The sequence below is a fragment of the Larimichthys crocea genome, chromosome XIII (assembly GCF_000972845.2).
Source record: "Larimichthys crocea isolate SSNF chromosome XIII, L_crocea_2.0, whole genome shotgun sequence".
Taxonomy (NCBI): domain Eukaryota; kingdom Metazoa; phylum Chordata; class Actinopteri; family Sciaenidae; genus Larimichthys; species Larimichthys crocea.
In genome coordinates, this window is record NC_040023.1 from 43,565,200 (window position 1) to 43,592,431 (window position 27,232).

Consider the following 27,232-nt stretch of genomic DNA (forward strand, 5'->3'; position numbering starts at 1 on the left):
TTCGAAATTCAATTTCAATCTTGCTGCAGTAATGAATTAAGCTTCATATTTGTTTATTTTAATGATCTGACAGAAGGATGAAAGAGTGTGATGGACTAACTTTCATGAGCCTATCAGAGCTGATCTTACCTCTCTGGGGTCTGATATATTTTAACAACGTGTTACAAAGGCACTTATAACAAGCATTAATTATTGCACCATACTCTGCTCACATTTACCAGCAACCCTAATCCCCTCATTCAAACTGGATTGGATGATTAAATTATGGATTTTATACAAGGGTTTGCAATTAAGGAAGGAGCTGTGATGGATTCTTGCTCATGGTATGCACAGTTTTTCTGCAAAATGTGTGCAGTGGAATATGCTTCACAGGGGATACATGTCTCATTTATACTAACTAAACTTCTTCCCTGGAGTTTCTGTGCTCTCTTGTCCAGCAGGTTCTCGTGGATCGTGGCTGCTGCTGTGGTCCTGCATGACGTCCACTACACATATTATTACTGTCATTATTGCTACCATATCTCCATTACAGTTTATAGTTAGTTGATGATTTGCTGCTGCTGTGCATCTGTGTCTCTCTATCTCTATCACAGGTTCCACTGCTACTGTAATCATTTTATCATTCATTGTAATTCATTGTCATTTTATCATTCATTGTAAAATTGTACAATATGTTTGTGTTGATTTGTCCTGTACACGTGACATCTATTGCACGTCTGTCCGTCCTGGGAGAGGGATCCCTCCTCTGTGGCTCTTCCTGAGGTTTCTTCCACCTTTTTTCCTTGTTAAAGGTTTTTTGTGGGCAAGTTTTTCCTCACTCGAACCGAGGGTCTAAGGACAGAGGGTGTCACTCCCTGTACAGGTTGTAAAGCCCTCTGAGGCAAATGTACTTTGTGACTTTGGGCTCTACAAATAAAATTTGATTTGATATTCACATAATAAACACAAGCTCTTGAAAACTACTGGCTTTCTGGTTCTTAACATTCGGTGTTGATTCTTTTTTTTTTCTTTTTTTTTCTGGTTATCAGGGCGGGCTCTGATGAGATTGACAGACAGAAAGCTGGAAAGAATGGGTATCATGCAGGAAGCCCAGAGGCAGCACATCCTGCAGCAGGTCCTGCAGCTCCGCGTCCGGGAGGAAGTCAGGACACTTCAACTCCTCACACAAGGTAGATTTCTCAGCACCACAAAATATCTAAAACAACACTGCACACATTTCAGTATCATACCCTTAATCTCATTCAGCATATCATTTGCTGATACAAGCTTGAAAACATTACAGGTGTTTAGAGCACATGCCTGATCTGTTTCTCTCCTGCATGAAGATTATTCATGAGGAGGCCGACATCGCACACTGATAAATGTTCAAATCATTTACTGTGCACCATTTATGTGCATGCCATCTGTAGTCATGGCAATCACTGCATGTTTTAAAGCTGGCAGGAAGTGATGAATCAAAAATGATTATGCAACCAGAAGAGTCAGGCACAGACAGAGCAATCAAGGGAAAACAGAGTTACTATTGTAACTAATGAGTGCTAGCCTGGTTAGAAAAGGTAGCCCACTGTGTCACCAAGCTTTAGACACACACATTATTTACATCTTTTTTTCATCTTTGTTGGCTTGTTGCAACAATTCAGGGCACATCTGTGAAACAGTGTGAAACCAGATCCATGCCATACAAAACACTGCACACATAGCTCTGCTATCAAAAACTTCACATGGCACCTTTAAGATTTGACTTCTCTGCGGTTTGGGGAGTGATACCTTAGGATGATCATTTCTAAAGCTGTTTCACATTTCAGGATAACTGTAGAGTCTAGAGACTGTGCAAGACTCTCATCTGAACAATATGTGTAGGTGCTATTTCACTCCAACGCGAGCATGAGGATAATCAGTGCTGGCACGCTGACAGAAGAACAAATACCTTCACTGCTTTGTAAGCAATGTTTTGACGATTAATACTCAAAGAATCAGTCAGTTCAATTAGAAGCAGAGATGAACAGTTTGTCATATTTGTTGTCAACTGACAGACGAGATTTTATAATTAATACTAAATACATTCATAATTCAGTGGATTCAGTTTCCTCAAGACATAGTCATAGTCAGATAATGAGGATTTGTAACTAGTGATAGAATATTATAAGATAAGAATTAGATTATAAGAAAAATAAACAAATCTTCTAATATTCACTATTAATATGCATGTAATTAATATTTTGAATATGAATAATTAATAACGAAAGTAATACCAAATAATTAAAATATAATTTATATGTTTATAATTTCCAATTTAATCAAACAATAAATAAATGTACTCATTACCTAAAGGCAATTCAGAGATTTCTTTCTAAATACATTTAATACGTTGGAAAATAGTTGCTGAAAACATGTGAAAAGACTTTGAACGATATATTACTGAAATGTGGAGTTAGAGGTTCAAACTGTTTTTCACCAGTTCAGGATTTTGTGGGCGGTTCTAAAAGGTGACTCGATGATGCGTTGAGGCCACCCTGAGCATAATCCCTTCAGACTTCAGCAGGTTAGCATCTGTGCTTCTCCGTATGCCGGTTATTATTCTCGTGTACACCCAGTTGCTAGCTAGCTCTGCCTTAGAAGTGCTGCAGATGCATTTTCCCTGGATGAACAACTATTTAAACTTCCCAAACACGGAGAGATGAAGAAGAAGCGGACTTATTTTTGAGAAAGATCTGAAGTTTACGTGTCGGTAGCTGAACCCCTCTGTACTGCAGAGAGGTAGTCATTCATATTTGACAGAAGAAAACACTATTTTTTAAGTAAAAGTATCCACTGTGTAAAAATACAATAAATATTATAAACCTACCTGTTCTCTCTATCTCTAACACAGTTCAGCGTATATAAGCATAGTAGAAGTACAAAGTGTTAGTGATAAACTGTGCTTAGATACAACACTTCACTGAATTTGACCTTTAACATGTAACAGACATTATCTTTACGAGTCCACCATCATCCTTTTATCATCATCTCCTCCACTGTGGCTTGTGTTTCTCACCTTATTTCTCTTATTTTCTTTCTACACAATTCACTTCTCACCTTGCACCGTGCATCCTCTGTAGCATGTTTCATAACAACAGCCAGGCGCTGTCGTTGTCCATCCTCTCCTTCTCACTTTGTGATTCTCAGCTTCCCTTGTGTCTTCCTCAGCAATTCTAGCAGCTGCCCTCCTTCATCACCACTACCAGCAGCAGCACCACTTCTTCCATCAGCCCCCGTCTGCCCACAGACTCTCAAACAGGGCTTTGCCGCAGGGGCAGAGAAACAAATTCTAGGGATCTTTGTCACTCCACAAAAATTCTTGGAAAACATTTGGAGTGTAATAAAGCAGCTTCTATCCCCCACTGCTGTTTTGGTCCCCTAGCAAGTGGAAAAGAGAAAGAGAGTTCAAGGGAGAGAGTTTAGCTGAGTGATGACACTTTGCTAAGGGCTACTCTCAGCCTCCCGTGCCTTTCCTCCTCGTCCTTTATGCCTCGTCCTCACCACTCTTCCTCTCCTCTCCTCCCCTCTGTATTGATGATATACGAAGCGACAACCCACCAGCCTCAGCAGCTACTGGCCTGGTCTAAGCCTCGGGGAGAAAGTACTGAGGAACAGAAAATACTGGAAACTTGATGGATGTAGGGAATGTGGAAATGGAGAAGAGAGGATGTGGACAAATTGTTATAAGTGGGTATAGGGTCTAAGGAATAATAAGCATAAACGAATAGATTAGTTTGAGATTGTTGGCTGTTTTTAACTAGTGTTTATAGCTCCCTGTATTTAGCAGCTGTATCACGGAAATGACTGCATGTGAGAAATGGAGAGGAAAGTTGAAACAGTGAGAAAAGGAGGAGAAGAAAACAGAAGTATTTTTAAGTCTCCTAAGCTGTCGCTTCTGGAGATGCTTTTGGCAGAGAGGGAGAAATTGGAAGGGGAAGAGATGGTGGAGTATTTTTCGAGGCCCAAGGCGCACTTCCTCGAGCTGTTGCTGGTGGGAAATACAGCTGTAACCAGTAAGAAACCGAGCCAGAGAGAGAGTAATGAAGTGAAGAAGTCGGCGGGAAGTGGTGATGAGATGATGAAGAGGAAGAAAGAAGGGGGAGGAATGGTGTGAAGAGGGGGGGGGCAGTATAGGTGACAAGAAGGTAGGATGAGGAAGAAGAGAGAGGAGGTGAGAAGATGGAGAGAAAAGAGTGTGAGAGGAAGAGAGGAGGTGAGAAAAGGAAACCCTCCTCCCTCTCAGGTGTGATGGAAGGCAAAGACATATAAAATATCTATATATCTCTATATAAATCATCATTTTTATATCTGCAAATCCAGGACTCAGAGAATGATTATTAAATAATACTTTCATTAATAAAAAAAAGAATTCTGTCAGTGTAACTTAATGAGCCAAGCTCAACAATATGCTGTTTATTCATTGTCTTTCCCAATCACTTCATCATCGCTTGTTATGGAATTTTCTATCCTTAGGTTACACAAGGTCACGTGTGGGCCTTGTGGTCCTCGGCAGTATTAGTTGTTTGGCATTGGTTAAGAACACTAGGTCCCAGTCTATCTCAACACTGTGGTGGCCAGGGTCACAGAGACCTGTTGCTGCCTTCATAGACATAATAGATAGCTTGCTGTTGACGTTCCAATCTGCGTCAACAGACATCTGTGTCTCCAGACTAGAATATGCTGACAATAACACCTCCATAGGTAAAGACATTCTCCTTGGCTAGTTCTGGGGTGTATAGTATTTGTGGTGTTATCTTTGGGTTTAAAGTCTATCCACCAGGATGAGTTGGGCAGAATGTGAGACCGACTCAGGCACTTCTGATGAACTTTGAGAGTGTCTCTAATTCTCCTTGGCCAAGCGTCAATAAATAATACAGCATAAGGCATCAGAGGCCCCTGAACACTTTCTGAACTCCTGACCTCACCATTGACCTTTTCAATTAAATGCAACACTTCCTGACAATGTTTCACATTAAAAGACTATTTGAGCTGCTGAAAGGCTTCAAGTGTGAAACATCCGAGCAAGTGTTTATTTAGCTCATCACAGAAAAATGGCAATGTATCAGTGACAGACTGAGTTAGAATAGTATCTGTTCAAAAGAGGAAGTCATAATATAATATGACTGGACTGTTGTTGGAATTCGTATTGTGGAAGTGGCGATCATCCTAAATTTATCAAGAGACTCACACATCTCTGAGCTGTGCAGGTATAATGTTGAGCTCATTGACATATTTTTTCCACAAGAAACAATCACAAACAACACTAACTTTCTAGAGCTAGTTAGCCACCTAGATACATTCATTAAAAAATGCGTAAATGAGCGTAGATCAACACAGCTGTACAGGTTTTTGGAAGTCAACTCACAGAACATTTCCTCAGTCTTTGTGAAAATGAACTGCTTTAAGTGACATGCATCATTTTCTACTGTTTGGTTTGAGCAAAATGACCCCAACCTTCCTGAAAGAAAGCTGCTAATATGAAAACCCTGTCAGGCTGAATGAATACAAAGTGGCAGTTCAGACCATTCATTAACACCAAAAAGCATCAACTGCAAATGAACACAGCAGGAGGTCAGAAAACAGAGAGATGCATTAGTAAAATACGATCCAATGTAAATGTACAGTATGCAGGGAGAAGAAAGAGGTGCAGCGTATATATAGAACGACAAACATGGTGGAGCATGAGAGGCCGAGAGAGAGCAAGACATCCACTATCTATAAAGACAGAGGCTGCAGAAGAGAGCGGTGGAGCGAGTAAAGTACACAGTGGAAAGAAAAAGAGAGAGAGAGAGAGAGAGAGAGAGGTGTTGTAATTACTGCAGTGTACCCAGACGGAATTAGCTAGACGGACAGTGATTAACCTTTAAGGCTTGCTGGGCCATGGGAGGGAAATAATTAGATTTCCCCTCTCTCCCTCTCTCTCTTTGCCAGTGGGACGGCAGAGAGTGGAGGCTCATCACTTATTGCGTACAGTCAGCGGAGACAGAGCGAGGCACTCCAAATAGAAAGTGATACCCAAACAACAACAGCAGCCTCAGTGTCGGTGTATGGTGGCACAGCAAAGGGCACTTAGTCCCACTGTTCCCCTCACAACCACGCCAGTGCATCAAATCTTACTCAAAGTGTGCATGCTTGTTACAAAAGATATTTACTGTAGCCCACAAATGGAATGATATGCAAGGGGTAATGAATAACCAGCCAGCAAAATAATATTATGATAAATAATATAATATTTAATATAACATATATACATGTACATATAATATATACATGTTCCTGCTTAGACGGAGAGAAATTTAGATTTTTTTTTTTTTGCATTAGCTGAGGCTGGCCAGAGTCTATGAACAGACCTGAGACCAGAGCTAAGTTGTTGTTTTTTTGTAATTCATGGCAACAGTCTGCTTAACTTTTTCTGCTTAACTTGTACAAACTTCCCCAGTGTCAGTAAAGGTTTACACAAATTCATAAATCAAACTTTGTCTCCGTCTTAAAATGTCCTTCTGAAGATAGATAGATAGATAGATAGATAGATAGATAGATAGATAGATAGATAGATAGATAGATAGATAGATAGATAGATAGATAGATAGATAGATACTTTTTATTGAAGAACTCTTCAAAAAACTGTGCTTGGAAAGGGGGGAAATGAAAACAAAAGATAAAATCAACAGAAGAAGTGTTTATAAAATGTCAACACGTATGAGAAAACAAGTCAAATATGAAAAGGAAGGACATTTAATAAAAGATCAATACATGGAAGAAAACCAATAAAGCTGAGTTTTATGAGGTGATTTCAAACATGATACAGGTTCAGATGGCCCAATAGCTCCCGTCTAGTCAAGACAAGTGTTTTTCTGAGACAGACATGCTTTTATATTTAGCTGTAATATGTGTATCCATAGAAACAAACCAGGCTCTTTGTGCACCTGAGACAAACTGTAGAGGGCAGGTGTTAAACCCAAATGTCTGTCTCTCTTCTGGCAAACTTCAGTGAATTATGGCTGCATATTAACCCCTCTGACAGCTTCAAAAGTCAGTCTCTGAGACAATGCAAAAGGGGAATGAGAATGTTATGATTAATTAGGTTGTTTTCTTGATAATAGCATTTAGCCGTTTAAATGGTTGTGTGTAAAACCCTCTAGTGCCTGCACTGAATCTTTCTGAATTAACTCTAATACAAAGATTGGAAGCCGTTAAGCCGCCGCGTTTCTCCCCCTCCTAAAAAAAAAATCTCATTTTGCTCTTCTTCTGTATTCAATTTCATGCTTATAACCATTTCAGAGTTTTCAATAACAGCCCTATGCCAGTAAATATGCTATTACTGGCTTGTGAAATCATCACTCTTAAAAGAAACTTGAATTACACAGCTGACGGAGCTGTATGAAAGTGGTTTTCCGAGTACATAGTGCTAATCTGTGAATGTAGACACAGGCTCGCTGTTTATGCTTCATTTACTGTAACAGAGTCTCATTTAAAAAGAAGACGGAGACAAGTTTGAAAGAAATTAGACATCGATGCTTTACAGTTTCACATTCCGTCATTTTGTGCTGTTATTGTCCAACAGAATTGTAACATTTGTTACGAGTTGGTGAGAAGTTTGTTTGCTTCAATCCGTGATTTACATTTTCTAGCACTCAGAAAAGAGAAGCACCTCTTATAGTATTAAAGAGGTGCTTCTCTTGTGAATGCAGGGTTGTTGCCAATCATTTACAGAAAACAGAAAAGCATCCATTCAACTGAGGATATACTACTTCCTTCTTAGCCTTCTCAGAGCTCCTAGTTTTTTTTTTTTTGACAAAGTGTAGGTGTTGTTCTTTTTAAAATATGCTTCCAGATAACAAGATCTGAAACCACTTTTCTAAGCCTGAATCTCAGACACAGTAGTCTAAATTCCTTGATCAGGTCCCAGGGTGAAAAAGTTCAGAACAGCTTTTGTGGCTCCAGGGCAGTAAATGAAGGAAGCTTTCCTGTTGTGCTTTCGGAGACCTCGGTTCCTTTGCTCCAGGCACCTTAATGAATTATCCTCTCTCCGCTTCATGGCTTCATATAAAGGAAATCTCTTCAGTCAGAGAGCTTCACTGAACAGGATGTCCTCCTCTGTCTTTTTCCACATTTTTTAACTAGTTCAGCATGTAAGGTTTGCTGACATGAAGATCTTGAGTGACGAGAGACTTTCCTGAGCTAAGCACAAATAAAGGCAGGAATTGCCCACTGGTGGGTTCCACATTTTCCCTAGCTAGTAGATTAACACTTCATTTTACAGTCTGGTGATTGTGGGATAACGAGCAGCCAAATCAATAACTTTTAACAGGCCTGAACAGAGAACGTTGTTAGCTTGCCTGAGGAGTAGTAAGGCAGCCCTTTGAAGACCTGTGCAGGACCTCACTATGTCTGCTCAAAGATCCTTTTTTTACTTTTTTTTTTTTTTACTCCCAAACTCAAACTTAATTAGTCCACATATTTACTTTGCAACACTGTGGTTCCATTTCTTCATTTTTTCCTTGTCTGCCCATTTGCATGAAACCTGACTGCAGCTGGTCACACAGAAAAGTAAAAGTATTGGAAATACTTGGTTAGTGATTGGATGAACCATGTAATGTTGTCAAACTTCTTCAGTTCCATTCTTTGCTTTTGTTTTGATGAAGAAATACTCTTTAGTTTTAATTTGACTGATGCAGCATCGTTGCTAACTTCTTTAGCAGATGTCATTGTTGTTTTTGAGCACTTCTCACACACGTTGTCAGACACACCATGCATTAAACTCGTAGTAGTAGTTCCTCGTAGGACGTTGACTGATCCGTAATCGCTGTATTCAGACATAAGTGCATAACTTGAAAGCTGGCAAGATGGGGTCTTCTCCTCATAAGGTTCATTTACAAACCAGGCAAATAATGTTACATTTTCGAGTCTGTTAAACCTCCACCCAAAGGTGATGTCACAGTACACTTCTACATCACTCCAGTATGCAGACTTCAAAGCGTAGAGGTCAGCAAGTCATTTAGTGTGCTTTAAAATGAAAGTTACTCTTTAAAGATAATGTGTATCTAAATGTTGTGTTGTGAGAGGGGCTCGGACACCAAGATTTGGGCTTGATGGTTGGCAGGTGAATTGGTAGATACCTGGTTCCAATTGAATTGATTTGAGCATCTGAAAGTAGCCAGAATAGATGTGAAAATATACCCCATCAGATCCTGTTTTCTTTTAACTGTTACTGTCACTGGCCACAAAACTTGCATTTAGCTAACCCTCAACGTTGAAACCAAGAATGTAAATACTTTTTTAAAGGAATCATAGCGAATAAATAACAGAGGCAATCATGCAATCAGAGAATAATTCACAGCCTTTTGCCCCATTAAGAAGAATGAAACCACGCTTTGGTTTCTGCCACCATAACAACATATAAGGAGGTGTTATAATCAAGAACAATGATTCATTTTGCTGGTAAGGACCAGGACTATGAATATGCTGACTGATAGCGAGACAAGCATATTAGTTCATGAGCAAGCCTCACAAAACAGTGATTTGATAAACTGTTTTTATAATACATGCTGTATCTGATCTGTTGCTCTATGAAACAACTGATCTGCATTCAGTCTCTTTGACCATGCAATGTTAACATAGCCAGGGTCTTCAGTGAAGGAAGGCCAACATTTTGAGAGCAAACTAACCAAAGTGCTTCCTGTCCTGGCCATCATGAATGAATCAAGTATCTTTCCTGCAAAGTCTTTATTGAAACCATTCACTCTGAAGACAGCTCAGGGTGAGTACTGTCCTTCCTTTGGGCTTTTAACTGAATCAAATGTCTTGCTCCAGTGTGCGAGGAGCTCAGAGCTCTCATTATCCGACTTCTCTCCTCAGGATCCTGGCCTCTGTGGGGGCACTTCCTCCTTAAACCTCCCTTGACTCCATCTATCCACCCTCCCCATCTCCTATCTCTCTCCCCCGATCTCTCTCTCTCTCTTTTCCTTGCTGCAAGCGAAGGTCAAATTAATTCTTTTTCATAATTTCCTGTCAGCGAGATTTCTCCCTCGGAGACTCCATCTATGGCTCAGTGCCTGAGAGATGTGATTAAGGTGAAGACAAAGTGAATACCTGTCTGACAAAGTGAATAATGTGTTTTTTTCCTTTATCCATATAGATATATAAAGTGTATGGTAATATCACATTTAATAAAGTCTCCTGCACTTTTACTCTTCTTTTAATATGAATACAATGCGGGTGCCTTGGGTGACTCTCTGCATTAGGAGCTAATATGGGCTCATTCTCACAAAGGAAATGTCATTTAGGAGCAAATGGCTTCACTGCTCAGACGACATAGTGTGCCCTAACCTTACTTATTAACGGTGTGGGTCTCTGAGGGTCTCTTGAAGCTTATATGCAGACATCCACAATATAGCTGCACACCTCAGATGGTAATACTGTTATGAAATACAGAGAGTAATTACACCCCCTGTTGTGAAAGCAAATGCTCCTTTCATTAAGGCATGAATTGAAACTGGTCTTGGTAATGAAGGTGGAGCAGACACCCCATAGCTGGTATGGCGTTCGTTCAATCAGTGAATGGAGTCCGTGAAGAAAGGGAAAAGAAAATGAGCTATTGAAAAGATTCCCCCTCCCCAAAAAACACAATTTTTTTCTTATATAACCTCGAGTTATAATTCTCCTTGACATGCAGTGAAGACTCCCCGCTCAGGGCCTCCAATTACAGACTTTTGCTTCGCTCCACACACTTCCAGACTGGACCGCCAGTCGGCCATTTTCTTTTTTTCTGTGAGGAAAAAACAGCAGAGAGGGAGTTGAGCAATCGTCAAGGTTAGGCGAGGCACATTTCATCTAGTTTCACCCAGGGAGAAGCAAAGGATGCATGAATACAACAAAACCCACTCTTACCTCTAAATCTGCCTCTGAAGGACACTAGAGCAGGAACAACCTGTGCAGATCTCTTAATGAAGCCAAAGGAACGAGGGCACCGCCGGAATTCAGAGCAACATGAGGGAACGGGAAGAAAGGAAGGAAAATGGGATGGAAAAAAAAGAGATAATCAAGAAAGATAAGCAGAGAGACAGAGGAAGAAGAATGTACACAGGTGGAATAGCTCGAGGCATATAGGACCGGCACTCTAGACGTGTGATATGTTGTGTGTGTACACTCAGTGATCTGGCCTCTGACCCATGGCAGAGGAAAACAGATTGCTTTGACAGGTCCACTGACATTGCATGAGATATTCTGCTCTTTTGCCAGAATCTCTGGAGAGCCCTCGGCTGCCAGATGTACAGCAGAGTTTGAGGCATTACTGTAGCCTGTGCCCCGTAATGTGAGTGCCATAAAAGGAAATTTGCTGAGAGCTTTGCCGTCAATATACTATTTGTATAGATGTGATCTTGCGCCACAAAGGGCAAGTCTCGGCAGAGTCTGGATCCCGTCAGTCATGTAAACTTAATGAAGTTCATGCATCTTGCAGAAGTGAACTCTGTAAATGGTGTGTTGGTGTGAAATCACAACCTGAACTCTATGTAACAAAAGCAACCCTGCTGGTCGATGAAACCCAAACGCTCAATAGTTTGCTCTTTTATGCCTTTTTAAACCAGAAGTGGCGGCTAAGGTTTCACTGCACAGAGCCACATTCATTGGTTTATAGTGAAATGAGAAGCCATTAAAAAGTCATTGTATCGGTCGCCTGGCAGCACGGCTGGTTCCACTCAGTCTGCTGCCGTCTCCAGCCTCCCTGACCACCTCCGGACATCCAGGAGCCCAGACGGCACGGTCAGACCTAGACTCCTGAGGACCCGCCTTCAGCTTCCCAGCACTCACTCATGATCTTACCAACCTGGATCAATAGCCATAGGACACTTACTGTACTCCAAGACTAGCCATTACCCCATAAACATGCCTGAGCACTGGCTCCAGACTTACTGTACGTACGTGTAATGGAGAAGAGAAAAATGGCACTGGGGAAGTTGTTCTGCCCGCTATTTGTTGCCAGGGCGACCACTATGAGCTTATCAGTTAATGCATCATCAGAGCAGACACCTTAATGTGTTAATATGGGACCCTTCGCTTGTACTTGTACCTGAGATGATAAGAAGATAATGTCATCGTTTTCATCCTCCTTTGTACTTCGACCACAATTACTTAAAAGTACATTAGATTTGGGGATTTTGCACATGGGTGTTCACACACTTTGAAAACAGAATATGCGTTCACTCCAAGTAGCTATACAAGACCACAGAATTAAACAAATATTAAATATATGTTGTGAGATGTAGAAATGTATTTTATTTACTTTTTAAATATGTGTTCATAATGTTTAATATTCCAATGGATAAGTAAGGACTTTTATTTTACATTTTTGTCTTTATGAATTTAATATAAGACTTTTGTGGAGAAGCAGAACCACAGAAGATAAATGAATTAGCCTGTATAGTTAACACAAGTATAACATTCATGAAGCTAAGGAACCAGCAAGATACATGAACTTCACCATCAGTCCTGTTTTCTGTACTGCCCCCTTTGACATTTCATGCATTTGAACTTATGTGTATCTTACATGTAGAGAACAATAACTTTATAGTTTGTTTAAAGTACTAGCTGTTAAACAGTCTACGACTCGCTAAGACCTTCTGTTTCTGGTGTTAATGCATACAGTATGTCAACTTTAATTTTCTGGTCTAATATGACATTTTTTCATGCTACACTTGTGGCAGACAAGACCTCGTCTTTACACTGGAAATATTTAGTCTACAGGTATGTTCACAATGTATCAGCATTCTAGTGCTCAACAATTAACACACACACATACAGACATAAAAAGCATATTTATCCACTGAATCACCTCAGAAAGAGAGAGAGAGAGAGAGAGAGAGAGAGAGAGATGGCATCTCTTGGTAAAAAAGGGAAAGAGGGATACCATACCAAGGACATTTTGAGGGAAATGGGGTGCAACGAACAGGTACATAAAAGGAAATGATGTATATTACACTAGTCCGGGATCATGGTTTGTGTATCGAGGATTTATGGCGGTGTACGTAGCAACAGCGCCACACCACACCTGATCATCCATTATTATTGTAGTATCTCTCACTTTGGGGGCAGACATGATTGATGGCGAGCTGTTAATGACTTTGGGTTGAAATTGTGACGCACACTATTTAAAAAGGTGGTGTTTGCAATTGGGCTGAAAAGAATCTGATCATTTGTCAACTAATTATTGTTAAATTTGTATCAAGCGAAGATGGCAAATGATGAAGCATTTCATAACTGGAACAGAAACATGTAAGCAAATAGGAAACTTGTATTTTGTGTGCAGCTTGAGCTTTCCCTTTTGTGTCTTCTACATTTTCCACCCAAATATGCACGATTGTGTTCAGCTCACATTTGCTTTGAGACTTTCCACAGGGTGCAGTACATTTTTTGGGCAAAAGCTTTTAAGTACTCAGAGCCTTAATCTGATTCTATATGGGCAAAGCTGCCCATTGTTGTTGCGCCCATGGAGTACTTCTATTCTAATTAATGTGATTGTGCTCTTGTGCACTCTAATAGCTCCCCTCTCACAATCACTGAAAAGGCATACATGGCAGTGACTCACTGTAAAACACAATTTAAAAAAAAAATGAAAAGCAAGCCTTGCATAAGAAACACAGATCAACCCAACCTACATCACTTGTAATTGGTGCCATTAGTCTTTTTATGCTTGATTGCCTGCCAAAATGTCAGCCTATCTGTTTCCCTCCTGTCGCATTTTTCTTTTAGTCTTTTCTCCCCTGAACTGTCAGCAATTAAAAATGATTGTCTGCTTGTCTCGATGCAAAATGAGTGACTTAGAAACATACAAACTTCAAACAGGAAAATTGTTATTTTGTGTGTTTTTGACTCACGGTGAAAGTTCCAGAAGCTGTGCTTGTTGTCGTGCAGCACCCTCAAGCGCAGGTACTCATTCATGCACATTGCACAGTACTGTGCCTGCTGTGTGCCGGGTCATGATGAAAGCTATTAAACATGACAGAGAAACAACATTATGTCCTTGATGATGAGTCATCAAGGACATAATCATTGAGCAAAACAAAGAAAGTATACAACGATATACTCGACACGAGCAGAAACAAATAATAAAATAAGGATATTATCCTAAGCATCCTAGCTAACTGACATTAGCAATTTTTCCTAAATCTTTTTCTTAGATCTTTAAAACAGACTATCTGCTATTTATTTGGACAGTGTACGCCTGACGTCACCCAGCGTATGTCTGAAGAGAATCTGTGGCTCTGACTGCCACCATGTTGGCAAGTCCTGCTCCTTCCGCCTCATGGCTAATATAAAAATGTGCAAAGATGTGGATCATCGGCAGACCTGAGGCAGGCCGAATGTTACCTGGGGGTTCAAGCGAGCCATCTATAATGGCAGCCACCTGTCAATGTGGCCACGCTCTTAATTCTGCATAACTTTCAGCCTTAATATAATGTGAACAGGTGAGATGAACACATAAAAATTCACCCTACAGTTGTCATGAACGGGGAAATTAGCAAAAGAGACCAAAACTGTTTTTTGTACCAGGCTGTACACATGTTTATTTCTGCTGTGAAGTTGGACATTTGAACATGGGGACTTATGGAGACTGAAATGTTCTCTAGCCAGTCTGAAGTGGACGTTTAAGGAACTGCAGGTTTTGTACGGTTTTTGATTTCCAGACTCTCTAAAATAATTGTCTTCAAAGGTCCTCTGACTGGCAGGTGCTTGGCATCCATAAATAAATACATGGGCGTTGCATTTGTTTTTTCCTTTACAGGATATGATTTTATAGGTTATTTATGAGTGCAAGGTTCCCCCTAGCAGCAGCATTAGCAGCTAGTAAAGCATTCATTGACCCCATGATGGTTAGCTGATTTTTAGAAGAACTCTGCTGCTCCCAGAATGTTTTTGAGACAGCTTCAGGTTTTAAACAGAATTAATTGTAAGTGAACTGTGCTTTTTATCCACAGCACCAGCACAAGACCTCCAGCTTCAGAGGCTTTTTAACTTCTATCTTAATTACTTAATAAATATTTAGAGGCAAGGGTTGCCAGAGGGATGACATATAAATGAGGCATTTTTTGTAAATAGCTCATGATATAATTCTCTGCACATATCCATTTTTTCTCTGTGGTGATGACACTTGTGAGTGTCTGGGTGTATAGGTAAGTGTAGAGAATGATATGTGGAATCTCCTCAGGTAGGCTTTTCTTTTAACTTTCACATGCCTCCAGCATGTTGTGTGCGTGCTTACAGGAGACGTTTTGGGTTGCCCTCCATTAAAGATTTAGTTTGTTCACAGAGGGGAGTTATTAGAGGCAGGGGCCCATGTTCCTCAAGAAGAAGTTTCACATCAGGACCAGTTTGTTGCATTGTCAGAAGATTAAAGCCAGTTTGTTGAAAGGTCTTTTTGCTATTCCACATGATTGATCTTCCTTCACCACCTCCCACCCCCACCCGTCTTTCATACACCAGCTACGAATGCCAAGTTGATCTCCTTGTCTCCCTCTCTTGCTTTTATGTCCACAGCTAGTTTGTGTCTGTTTTATCTATTTACATGTCAGCGTCTCTCCACTTTTGTCCTTCTATTCCTCCCACATTGCTGTTTCATTATTACAAAAGCAATTCTTTTTCTCCAGCAGCAGCTCGAGGATCTGTGCTTTTCTTGAGGCATTTTATTTTTCTCTTTCATGTTTACTTTATTCTATTTTTTTCTACATTTCCTTCTTCTCTGTCTCATTGTCTCTGTCTGTGAGTCAGCTGATGTTCTGTAGCTTGATGCTGGTCAGCGATCCTTTGCCCCTGCCAGTCGCTGTGCTTGAGGGACATTCCTGATATAATTACAGCTTTTGATTATCCTCCAGACTGACCCCAGGATGGCCTGGCCCTGATGCAGCACCAGTCTGCCAGCCGCTACTACTGCTGCAGCTAATGAGGGCCGCCTAGTGTTTCTCACTGCTGGCTGACTCCTTGATTTATTGTTTCACTCGGTTCATACCTGCGGCTACATTCCTGTATATTAGGAAACAGTAAATAATGAAGTTTACTCTACGACTGATGTACCTATCCTGTGGTCTTTTGCAGACAAGCGTGCCTTTGCTAAATAACGGCGCATATCTTGTGATGTAGTGGTAGGTGTATAATCAGTCATGTGGAAATTGGTTTCACGGCAGTCTCACATGCAACATCACACTACATAACTCTTTGACGTGACATTAAAACGTGACATATAGCACACTCTGGAAATAAAAATGCAAACATAGATACCGTACATCAGAGTTAAGCTTAATGATGAGGTGCACAGATGGTAACACACACTGCAGAGGACTGTAGTAAGTAGAGAGAGGCATAAATACCCTACATTTACTGTCTCCTTACTTAAGGACTGTCAATAAGAGAGCTTCTGCATCAGATTCTGTCACTTCTTAGAGTATTGATGGTGAGATCTCTCCCACACCTGTGGAAATTTTTAAGTTCTCCCTTGTTTCCCTGTCTTGGATAATGTTGCCATAGCGACATAAAGTAAACAGCTGTGAGCTATAGCTGTCGTTAGCTAATGTTAGCTCAGTTTGTTAGCCGGGCTGCCCGGCATGTTAGTGTTTGTAGCACAGGTGTGTTGGACCACCGGAAAGAAGAGGTTTTCAGGGCGGGGGGAATGCTGACGGGGAGTGGAGTCGGTGTCGTGCTAGAACCAGAGCTGGGTTTAGCAGGCAATGTAACCCGGCTCAGCAGCCTCTATGGACATGATGGCAGAGGACAAGAGAGTGAAGAGGACGTCAACGGATGAAGCTAAGAAGAGAAAAGCAGAGAGTGAGCGAGCAAGAAGCCGCCGGACCAGAGTAAATGTGGGACTGACTTTTAGTGGTTGGTGAGAGCTTGGTGAAATAAAAGGCTGAAAGACAGACGCCGAGCTGGGCTGACTGCTGCTGGACTAGTCAGTGATATTAGTTAGCTGCTGCTGTGTCTGCTGTTGGTGACCTGGTTGATGTGAAAATATGAAATGAAATTATATGAAACAGAGAAAGGGAGCAAATAGTCAAATATGAAAATCTATTGTATTTCTTCCATATTAAAAAAATGTATTATCAAAATGATCATCAATTCATTTCCTGTTGATCCTGTTAATCAGAGCCTCAGCTCTAATTCTGATGCTCACTTCACAAGTTTGGACAAACCATTAGTCATCCCTCAGTCAGCCACTAGATGCACTAATCCACCGCTGTCAATCAAAACATTTCGTATTGGAATGATTGGCTTTAGTTGTCAGACCAGTGGACCATAAAGCTGTCAGTGCAGCGGATGCAAGGAAAAAATTTATGCTCCTACCAATGTCATACTGATACACAGCGTATCCTCTATTCCCTCCCGACTTCAGTTCTTTCTATTCAATGAGCTTGTGCAGCATACACTGCAGCTTTGACTGAATCTGTCTGTGCAAGTTTGCTTTCTTGAATATAGGAGGGTGTATATGTAGGTGCAGCCATGGCAAACTCCATATGTGTGCATATTTTTAACCTTTATTTCATCAGAAAAGGTTGACTGCACCTCCCCAACGTGCTTCACAGTCGAACACATGTTTGCATTATTCTTCACATTCCCTACAGAAAACAGATGTATGCATCTCTCCAAGGCTATAGATGCTGTTCCATCCAACATATGTGTGCTTTTGCATATTTGCCTTCACAATATCACACATTAATGGAAGGCGGTATCTTGAACATCAAAGCCTGCATTAGCCTTTTAAAAAAAGATACGTGAGAGGTCAGTTTGAGTGGAGAAACAAGAAAGAGACTTTGGGGCTTTGAGTGGAATCATCACATCCATACACACACATACACACACACACACACACACACACAGTAACATAGACACACATCCACGCAGTGACTCTTTAATGAGCTACTTTCTAATGATACCGCCACCTGTGACAGATTTAGCACAGTTGTAATTTCCAACTTAAACGCGGTCACTGCTTTTAGTCTGGTGGCTCTGAATGTGTGTGTGTGTGTGTGTGTGTGTGTGTGTGTGTGTGTGTGTGTGTGTGTGTGTGTGTGTGTGTGTGTGAACAATGCACTAAACAGTACAGACTGGCTGTGCACCCCTCCTTTGCTCATCTGTCATGTACACAAGCTCTTTGTAATTAAAACAGTTCATTGTGCACGCGTGTGTGTGTGTGTGTGCGCTGATTATGGTGGGAAACACGGAGGGTGTGTATACTCTTGGCATATCAAAGCATAGCACTGTGACCTCTGATATTGGGTCGGATGTAGACACACACGCGTGCACACAAACTGCTCGGTGTCCTAACTGTAATTATGCAGATGGAGAGAAAGTAAGTGGCTAGTGAGCAACACTTTAATTTGAATTCCTCCTTTCACCCTCCATGTTTCACTAATAGTTCCATTTACAGTAATTTGTTCCGCCTCGGGCAGTGACTCATAACAAAGGCATTTGGTTGTAAAACAAATGTATGACACACGTGTACCCTCACACACACACACACACACACACACACACACACACACACACACACACACCACACACACACACACACACACACACACATCCTTTGTCACCGCCCTGATTCTTTACACATTTTTACACTTACACTTTCCTCAGTTCCATCTCCACCTCCACCTTTTCTCCACTATCAACATTACAGCTTTTGGCTGCAGAAAGTGCAGAATTATGGCACGTCAGTATTTTAAGTGCTGCCACTATAAAATGGGCGCAGGGAAACCATAAGAAGGAGAATGAGGCAGACAGGCAGGCCATGCTCTGCTATGCCAGCCATTTACTACCCCTGGCACTGCAATATCATGATACAGTGCACACTTGGGGCACATGACACCAAATCTAGCCGGCAGATATTTATGAGAGACATATTATTTTTCATTATGCACACATTAAATCATCAGTTGAAATATTAGGCGAGCGCTTGCTCTTTTTTTTTTTTCATCTGTGTGATTCCACCCTAGAGCCTGAAAACATTCGCGAGAACTCCTGTTTTTGCTTTAGAGTTTTATTTGCCCATTACCACAGTGACTTGGAAGTAGTTCACTTTTGAGTGCCTTTAACTCTAACGCTGTCTGTCTGACTCTGACAGACACGGCACAGATTGCTACTTAACCAGTTCCCGGTGGAGAGTGGGGCACACTTTTGAGGATATAGCCGCCGTGTGATCTTTTATGGCACGTTCTGGTTCCTTATGTTTGACTACAGCGGTAATACCTGAGAGGGCAATAGGAACAGGAACAACGGCCGCATTATCAAAGTACACATAATCACAGTAAAGAAGAGCCAGAAGGATCTCGTGGCTTTTATTCAGTGGTTGCCACATCACACGCTATCTTCCTGGTTCCCACAAGAGCTGCCAGAACAACACGGCTGATCTGCTGATCTGATTTTATAAATATCTCCTGACAACAGTTTGACCTGTGCAAGCTTTATATATCAATAGTGATATGAGATGAGATAAATGTTCTGCACAAGCTTCAGCGCCGCACCTCATTTATTTTACGCCTACATCACACTTGCTGTAACCTTCTTGGAGCTGAAGGTTGTTGTGCAGCAACAGTTCCTTGCTTCACCGTCACACATGAAGTGCATAAATGTGTCGGAGCGAAGGTAACTGACAAGTAGGTGTGAGTGAGTCAGTGTTTTGCTCCGCGGAGCACATTGTTGATCCGTGCATACTCATTTGGACTGTGGACCCACAGGACGATGCATTCACTCTCCCAGAATAAGAATGTTAATCTTGGATTGTTGGCCTGGTTTCTTCAGCATCTTATTCACATGGTGATATGAAGCCCCTCAGAGGAGGAATAGCAATTTACATGTTGTCTAAATTTAGATCTAGACAACATGTAAAGGTCCCTTAAGTGTTCTTGACTAAATAAATTACAGCTAGATCCAACACCCATGACCATTCTGTGTGCTTCTTAATTTAATCTAGTACATTAAAGTCATGCACATATGTTTTATAAACTGTACTGCAGATCTAAGTGTTAAAAACTTAACTGCTGCTCCTCCCAGCCAAACCTACTATACACCATGACATCAACATCAAAACTGACTCCCTATGTCTCGCCCTCACCAGGGTGAGAAACTTAGGGGTTAAGATTGATGACTGACTAACCTTCTCCAATCATGTTGCCTCAGTTGTCAGGTCAGGCCGCCTTGCACTTTACAACATTGGGAAAATCAGAACCTACTTAACTTGACATGCTACTCAACTCCTGACACAAGCTGTGTTCATCTCCAGACTAGATTACCGTCCTCCTGACGGGCCTCCCAGCCTCCACAGTGAAACCTCTTCAGATGATCCAGAACCCGGCAGTTCACCTGGTCTGGAACCAACCCAAAAGGTCACATGTCACCCCACTGCTCATTGAGCTCCTCAAGATGGCGGAGAGGACAGCTTTTGAATCGTGGAAGTATGCACATTATTTTCAATTCGGCAGCGAAAAGGACAAGAACATAACAGTAAAATCACATTCTGCGTTGGTGAAAAAGCTTCTGTCGACCGCAAAAAATTCCACTTCCAATTTCAAAAAACATCTTATATCCAGTGCTGACTTTCTTTTCTGTTATTGTCCTGCAGAGTTCATTTGGTTGGATGACTGACGTTAAAGGCTGTGTGTCTGTGTCAGTTAAGTTGCAGCATGTGTGAGTCTCTGCAAACGGCTTTTAATTTTTGGTAACGCATGAGTACTCTAACGCATTACTTTTATTCATAGGTGACGCTGTAACGTAACAGATTACTTTTAATTGATGGTAACGTTGTAACCTAATTAACTACTTTCCAAAGTAACTATACCCAACACTGCGTTTAAGGAAATCCAGACTCTTCAATGGGGTAACATTAGCATTCGTATGGATTCATGTTTCCAGCTACCTGGTAAACATACATCCAATGTTCACACACTTCTTTTAGCTCTGTGGCTCTCTAGCTGCTGAATACTCAGTATACAGTACGTTCACCAACTCCTCACTAACTGTCTGTTGTTCGGTGCTGAGCAGGTGCTGCCTGCTGCAGCTGGGACAGTTTGTTGTAATAGTCATCTTGGATTGAAGGCGGTATTGATTCCAAATAGAAACTCTTTGAATCAGTCCTTTTTCAATAATCTCTGAAAACACACTGTCTGAGCTCCATGAACAAAAAAGATAGAGAAACTATGAGAGTATACTTGGATCTCTGTTCTCGTGCACATTGCCTCTGGTTTGTGATGGTTGGTTGGTTCTGCATCTTCTTCATACATTTTATGTTCCTGCCAGTTAGAAAATTTCTGTATAGGAATACTTCAATTTAATGATATCCACGTTTGATAAACACAGGCCCTTAACATCCACCATATTTTGCATCACTGCTGCTATTCTTAGATACCTCACCGACGAGTCCCTTCTAGTCAGGGGCTTCATTTTGCCTCTCATGTGCATCCTCTGGGAGTTTCTAACAGAAGATGGAAAAGCAGGGCTGGCGTAATTAAGCTGTTGGACTGAGGAGCTGGTTATGATTCTCTCTGTCATAGGTCATAGGACTTGCAGGCAGGTTTATTGTTATTCAAAATTAAAATGTGCAGTGTCAGTGCTTATCTAATGACGGTAGCTGCATGAGATATTATTATTGCTGTGCTGTACACACTAGCTATTCTATTAAAACACTGCAGCTGATGAAGGTGCATAAGAAAATGATTTGTTGATGTTTAAGGAAGGTTTGGGTGTTATTCTCATAATTGGGGCTGTTCTGACTTTGGGTCAACCATGCACTCGCCTCCATTGAAATTCAGTCTGGTATATGTGCATTGAGGCAAGCAGCACTCATTTGTCCTAAAGCAAATAAATTTACATTTTACATAGATTATTATAAATGCTTGTCTTTGAGTATCTCCTGGTAATCCTCCTGGATTCAGTATCTTTGCAATGATCTCATTTGTCCCATCCCATCAATTCTGGTTTCTCCTTGGTGTAACCCACATGGGTACTAAACCCATTTATCTCATTTAAGGGTGTTTACCACGCCGCACCACAAGGTGGGGCATCAGCCTTTACTCATTTTCAGGGTCAAGCGCACAAGCGCACTTTGACCTGAAACGTTGACTTCCCCATTAGTGAGTGAATTCACGGGAGTATTGTGCGTGTGTGGGATAAGAGTAGCCGCTTCACTGCGTGAGCCCTTTTTTAAGATGCTCCGATTGGGTTCCGAATCCGTGGAGGTTCGGTGGCGAGCCAGGAGGACAAGCAATTTGGACAGAATGGAGCACGGCGTGGCCAGCCGTGGTATCCATTCTGGAGAATCCAGACATCTCACCTCACTCACTATCTCAGATACAGATAAGAAAAGAACACAAAAATCTACAGAACATTATATACATACACCACAGAACTTACTGAACTTTTGACTTCTGATAAGAAGAAGGGACACTTTTATTTGAACTTTTCTATTTTATTTTATTTTATACAATTATATATTATATATATATATATTATATATATATATTAAAGAGCTGTATTTGTTTTGTAAGTGTCTATAGTGTGTTCTTGCAGTTAGGCTAAAGGGTGCTACATTGTCTTGTTCGCTTTAAGCTTTAATCCCGACTTCCCAACCTCATATTTTTACTGAATATTAGCCGATAATGATCAGCAGCTTAGTCAGATCAATAGTTATCTGTTCTTGGAACCAGTTAGCTAACCAGTCTACTTCAGCAGAGTCACATTTTAATGTTATGAAAAAAATATCCTAAAAGGCTTTTACTGTTTTGTAGTAGTGGTTGTTTGAGTAACTGTTTTGGTCAACACACTTCAGTCTTTTCTTCAGGCTGATTTTCTGGAGGTCACATAAAGTCTCATGTGTTGATCAGAGCTAAAAATAAGTTGTATGTAGTTCTGTTTATCCAGGTTTATTCAAGTAACAAGAGATTTCAGTAAAACTAGGTTTGGGATCATTTAGAAAGAGTAATAACAAGTTCAACTTAAAGTCAGTGTAAAGTAAGAATAAATGTGTTCTGAGTTTGTCCAGCCAGACGAATTTTAATGATTAAAAATATGAAATTAGGTGTCAATATCGGGTAAAAATGAATTCTCAGCTCCAGGACTGTGGGGGTGTATCACTGAAGGCGCCCAAGCCACACCCACTTGTGGGAGCAGTCAAGCAGCCATTTTGAAGAGACTGAAACATTCATAAAATGACATGACTAACTTTAAAACACTCTGAGTGAGATGAATTCATCTCTGTCTCTCTGCTAGGGGTGCGAGGGTATGCTCAGGGTGGCCTCAGCGTGTCATCGAGGCACCCTTTAAGGACCACCCACAAAATCCTGGACTGAAAACTGGTGGAAAAACAGTTTGAACCTCTGAAAGTCTTTTCACATGTTTTTAGCAACTATTTTCCAACATATTTATTGAAATCTTTAATATTTCCATATGTCACACTATATCTATCAAAATGACCGTAAGCTTATTATCAGATCTTTAAAATGTATATGATATATGATAATCCTGGAAGGAAGGACACAAGGGAGGAGGAAAGAAGGTAACAGTGAAGGAGGGAGTTACATCCCACCAACATATTGATTGCATGAAGCGATGAGGGCGAGTAGAAGAAAACCCTCATTAATATTCGACGTTATAGTATGTCTAATGCTTGGCGACAGACTGAAGATGCTAATCATTGAAGTCCAGATGTTCTCACAGTCTTGTTTCTTATTCGGCTTTCATCTGTGCGAGTCAGTGTCTGCTCTGTTAACTAAAGAAAACAACATTGTTGTTTTGATTGCATCTTTAGTTGTCATCTTGATTGTTCCTATACTCGAATGAATATTTTTAATGAAGCTGTCTGCGTTTAATGATATCGCCTCAGTTTCAATTTTGATATAATATCAGCTGAAGACAATTTACAGACTTTTCTCATTATTGATGTGTCACACTGAACTCCTTTCAGTGCCCTTTCCTCGGAAAGGGAACACAATAGTGTGACAAATTAAACAACAGGAGGACACATTTTTCACACAACACCAAGAAAGATGATACTCATCAGCTGTTATTATGTTCAGCTCTCCGGATGCTATCCATCCTTGTTTACCATCACATGGGAGCAGTGGGCAAATGTCAGACAGATGCTTCAAAGTTCATCACAATGGAGCATTTTATGACAGGAGGTCGTCATTTATATGTGCACGTACACACTCTGCGCTGTGCGCGAGGACCTCAAACTACCATCATCCACAACCTTTTATGCGTGCCGTATGGAGGCATTAGCTAGATTTTTCTTTCTGGCAGCCCTTCGTAAATTAGCCCTTTGTCAGTCGAAACCCAAGGTCTATCAACAAGTGACCTTTTCAAATATCCGGCCTCTGTCAAAATGGAAGTATGCAGCTGCATACTTTAATTCTGATGAGCAGCCAACAGCACTGACTTATTCATCACCTCCATATTTACAGCCCAGACGTATACAGAGAAGGCACTTTAAGCCAATCTGTCTGCCTCTCCCATCTTTGCTCAACATTTTTCACCTCCTGCAGAAGAACATGAGATGACGTGTCGACTGCTTCCCACACATTCCATCTCGTTTTCATAATCCCTCATTCTGTGCTTTCTCCCTCTCGCTGTCACTCGTCGTCTTCTTCCTTCTTTCTTGTACTTTTGAACTTTTCTCTCCTTAATCCTATTTCCTAAAATGGCCCTGCGTCTCCAGCCAACTCGTCCAGGGCTGCGGCGGGAGAATTAAGGCCCAGCCGTTCAGGTTTCCAGCCAAGTGTAAATGAACAGACAGGCAGAGGGAGAGAGGAGAGAAGCAGGAAGGGACAACCTACGGACAAAGAAAGTGAGAAAGGAAGGTGTGAGAAGGGAATGATCAAAGTAGTTGCGGTGCTGGCATTATCGTTCCTGAACCAGGTTACCACTACCTGCTTCATAACCTTCACACATGGAACATTTCACCCTTTTCTTCTTTTGAATGTGTCCTTTGCCGATCTCTGCCACTGTCTCCTCTCTCTCCTCTCTCCCCTCCTCTTGCTATTTCATGTTGCCATGGGGTCTAATTCATTTGTTCAGTGTGACATGTCATTACAAGCCTGTAATAAGGGCGAGATTTATCTGATGCAAGACTCTTCTCATCAGGGAAAAAAGACACGGCAAGTCATTTGGTCAAATTTTTTCTGACATGGTCGTGTGAATAATGACTGTTCTTACAAAGGTGAAAGCAGGGCAATGTTGTTATAATGCTACAAAACCCCCTTGGGGAGGAGATGGAGTGAACGTCTGGGTGTCCAGAGTCTGATCCGTCTCCCACCAGCAGTCAACATTGGTTTGTTTTTATCAAAGACTACAATATTTTTTCATTTGATTTTAAATATGCTCATTTATGAAACTACAGCCAGCAGATGGTTAGCTTTTTGTAATGGCACATAGGCGTCTTTTGGAAGGCAAAGAGCTCCTTTTGTTGTTGTGTAATGAGGACATGTGTGTGTGTGTGTGTGTGTGTGTGTGTGTGTGTGTGTGTGTGTGTGTGTGTGAGTACAAATTAGTAAATGTGTTTCCTCTCTCTTTCCCTTTTTCTCTGTTTCCTCACTCTTCTTTAAAGTGGAGGTGAGACAATAGGACAGAGTCAGAGAGACAGGTGAAGAGCAATGAGGGGGCAGACAGATGTGAGAGAGAGACCTAGAGAGACTACTTACACTGCATCAGGCTCAGGGGAAATCTAAGGAGGCAATATCCAAACCAAGGCGCTCTGTTCCTGCCACCTTAGCCCCACACAATTACAATACTATCTGACAAAGATATTGAGCACAGATCCCTTGCTATTTCTGTGGATGCGTGTACCCAGCTAGAACCTGATTTTATATAAAAGTACCAAAAATGGCATTACTGACTTATTGAAAAGAGAGGCCATGGAGCCGGGCAGAGCGAAGCAAACACTGAGAATATGTTGACTCTCCGACGTCCAGGAGAGGCAACACAGCACATGGCTGAAGCGCTCATCTTCTTGTCTGGGTTGGAGGGTGTCTATATGAAAAGCTGACCTTTACCTCCACACCACCTTTTGAAAATCTCATTGTGACCTTATACAGGGTTGAGTCTGAGAGGCGGAAAGAACGACACTCGTGAATGAGGCCTGGATGAGGAAAAGACACTGACAATGATTTTGTGTGTTTTGCAGTGAGAAACAGGAGAGGTTCAGGTTAACTACTAAAGTCTGATGAGCTGAAGGAAAATGTCTTTCTTCGTTTATACACGAGCCGAGCAGAGAGACACTGTTGTTGTCTGTTGATATACCGACTCTTTAATTGCATAATAAATCCTGTCTTGATTGAAAATCAGTTTTATGAGAAACTTTTATTGGTCCAACAAAATGACAAACAACTTGTTCTACTAGGGAAGACAATGAGATGCAGATATTTTTTGTCCAAATACAACTTTGATTCCAACAAAAGTTGGCATGCTGTGTAAAACTTAAATGAAAACAGAAAGCAGTGAACTGCAAATCCTTTTAGACCAAAGATAAGATATGTAATCCAAACTAATCACACATAGATGAAAAATTACAATAAATACGTAGATAAAATCTGCCTGTGGTGACTCACCTTCAACCTTACATCAGTTTTGTGCCATTGATTAAACATGTCAATCTGGAGGAGGTTCAATTTCCTTTTCAACATCTCATTAAACCAATAAGACGTGGTCAAAATTTTAAAAAGTATACGTTCAATGCAAAGCTGCAATATCATCATAAAGTTCTTGCAGATTCAGTATCTGTGCGTCGTTTCACCAACTCTTTTGGGAAATAACAAGACGTACAAGTACTTATTCTTAAGGGTTTCACCAGAACACAGATAGAAGGAGGTAGTGAAGAAGATGAATCAGGCTCATGAAGCACTAGGGAGAATACCTGCAGAATCATGGTGTCAGCAGTCTTGGTGGCAGAAAGTAAGAATAAAATGCTCCATATAGGGAGTTCAGTCTTTTTGAAATATCATGCCATTCATCTGAGGTGCTTGTTCCTGTCTTTTATAGTGCTCTGTATGGTTATAATGGAAATACTTTAGCTCTTCTTCATTCTGGGAGGGAGGAGAGGGATCCATTTTTGGACTTGACATGTGGAGCAGTCTTTCCTTATAGTATATTAGCTTTTTTCCAAATATTTTGTTAATCATACCTTTTCAATGAACCCTTTTTAAATATATCTCTCTTTGAAGACATCCTGGTGCTTTGA

The 27,232-nt window shown here is 41.0% G+C and overlaps 1 protein-coding gene across 3 annotated transcripts in view; it reads left to right on the forward strand.

The window, feature by feature from the left end:
* samd12 (sterile alpha motif domain containing 12) overlaps positions 1-27,232 on the forward strand; it is a 102,611-nt gene that overhangs the window by 43,572 nt on the left and 31,807 nt on the right. The window contains exons 4-5 of one of the 3 annotated variants that reach the window (XM_027287338.1): positions 1,029-1,169; positions 3,187-3,326. In XM_027287338.1, coding sequence (XP_027143139.1) covers positions 1,029-1,169; positions 3,187-3,311 — 266 coding nt within the window. In that variant the 3' untranslated portion in view covers positions 3,312-3,326. Of the gene's footprint in view, positions 1-1,028; positions 1,170-3,186; positions 3,370-27,232 lie in introns of those variants that run through there. The other 2 variants (XM_027287337.1, XM_027287339.1) reach the window with 2 other exon arrangements.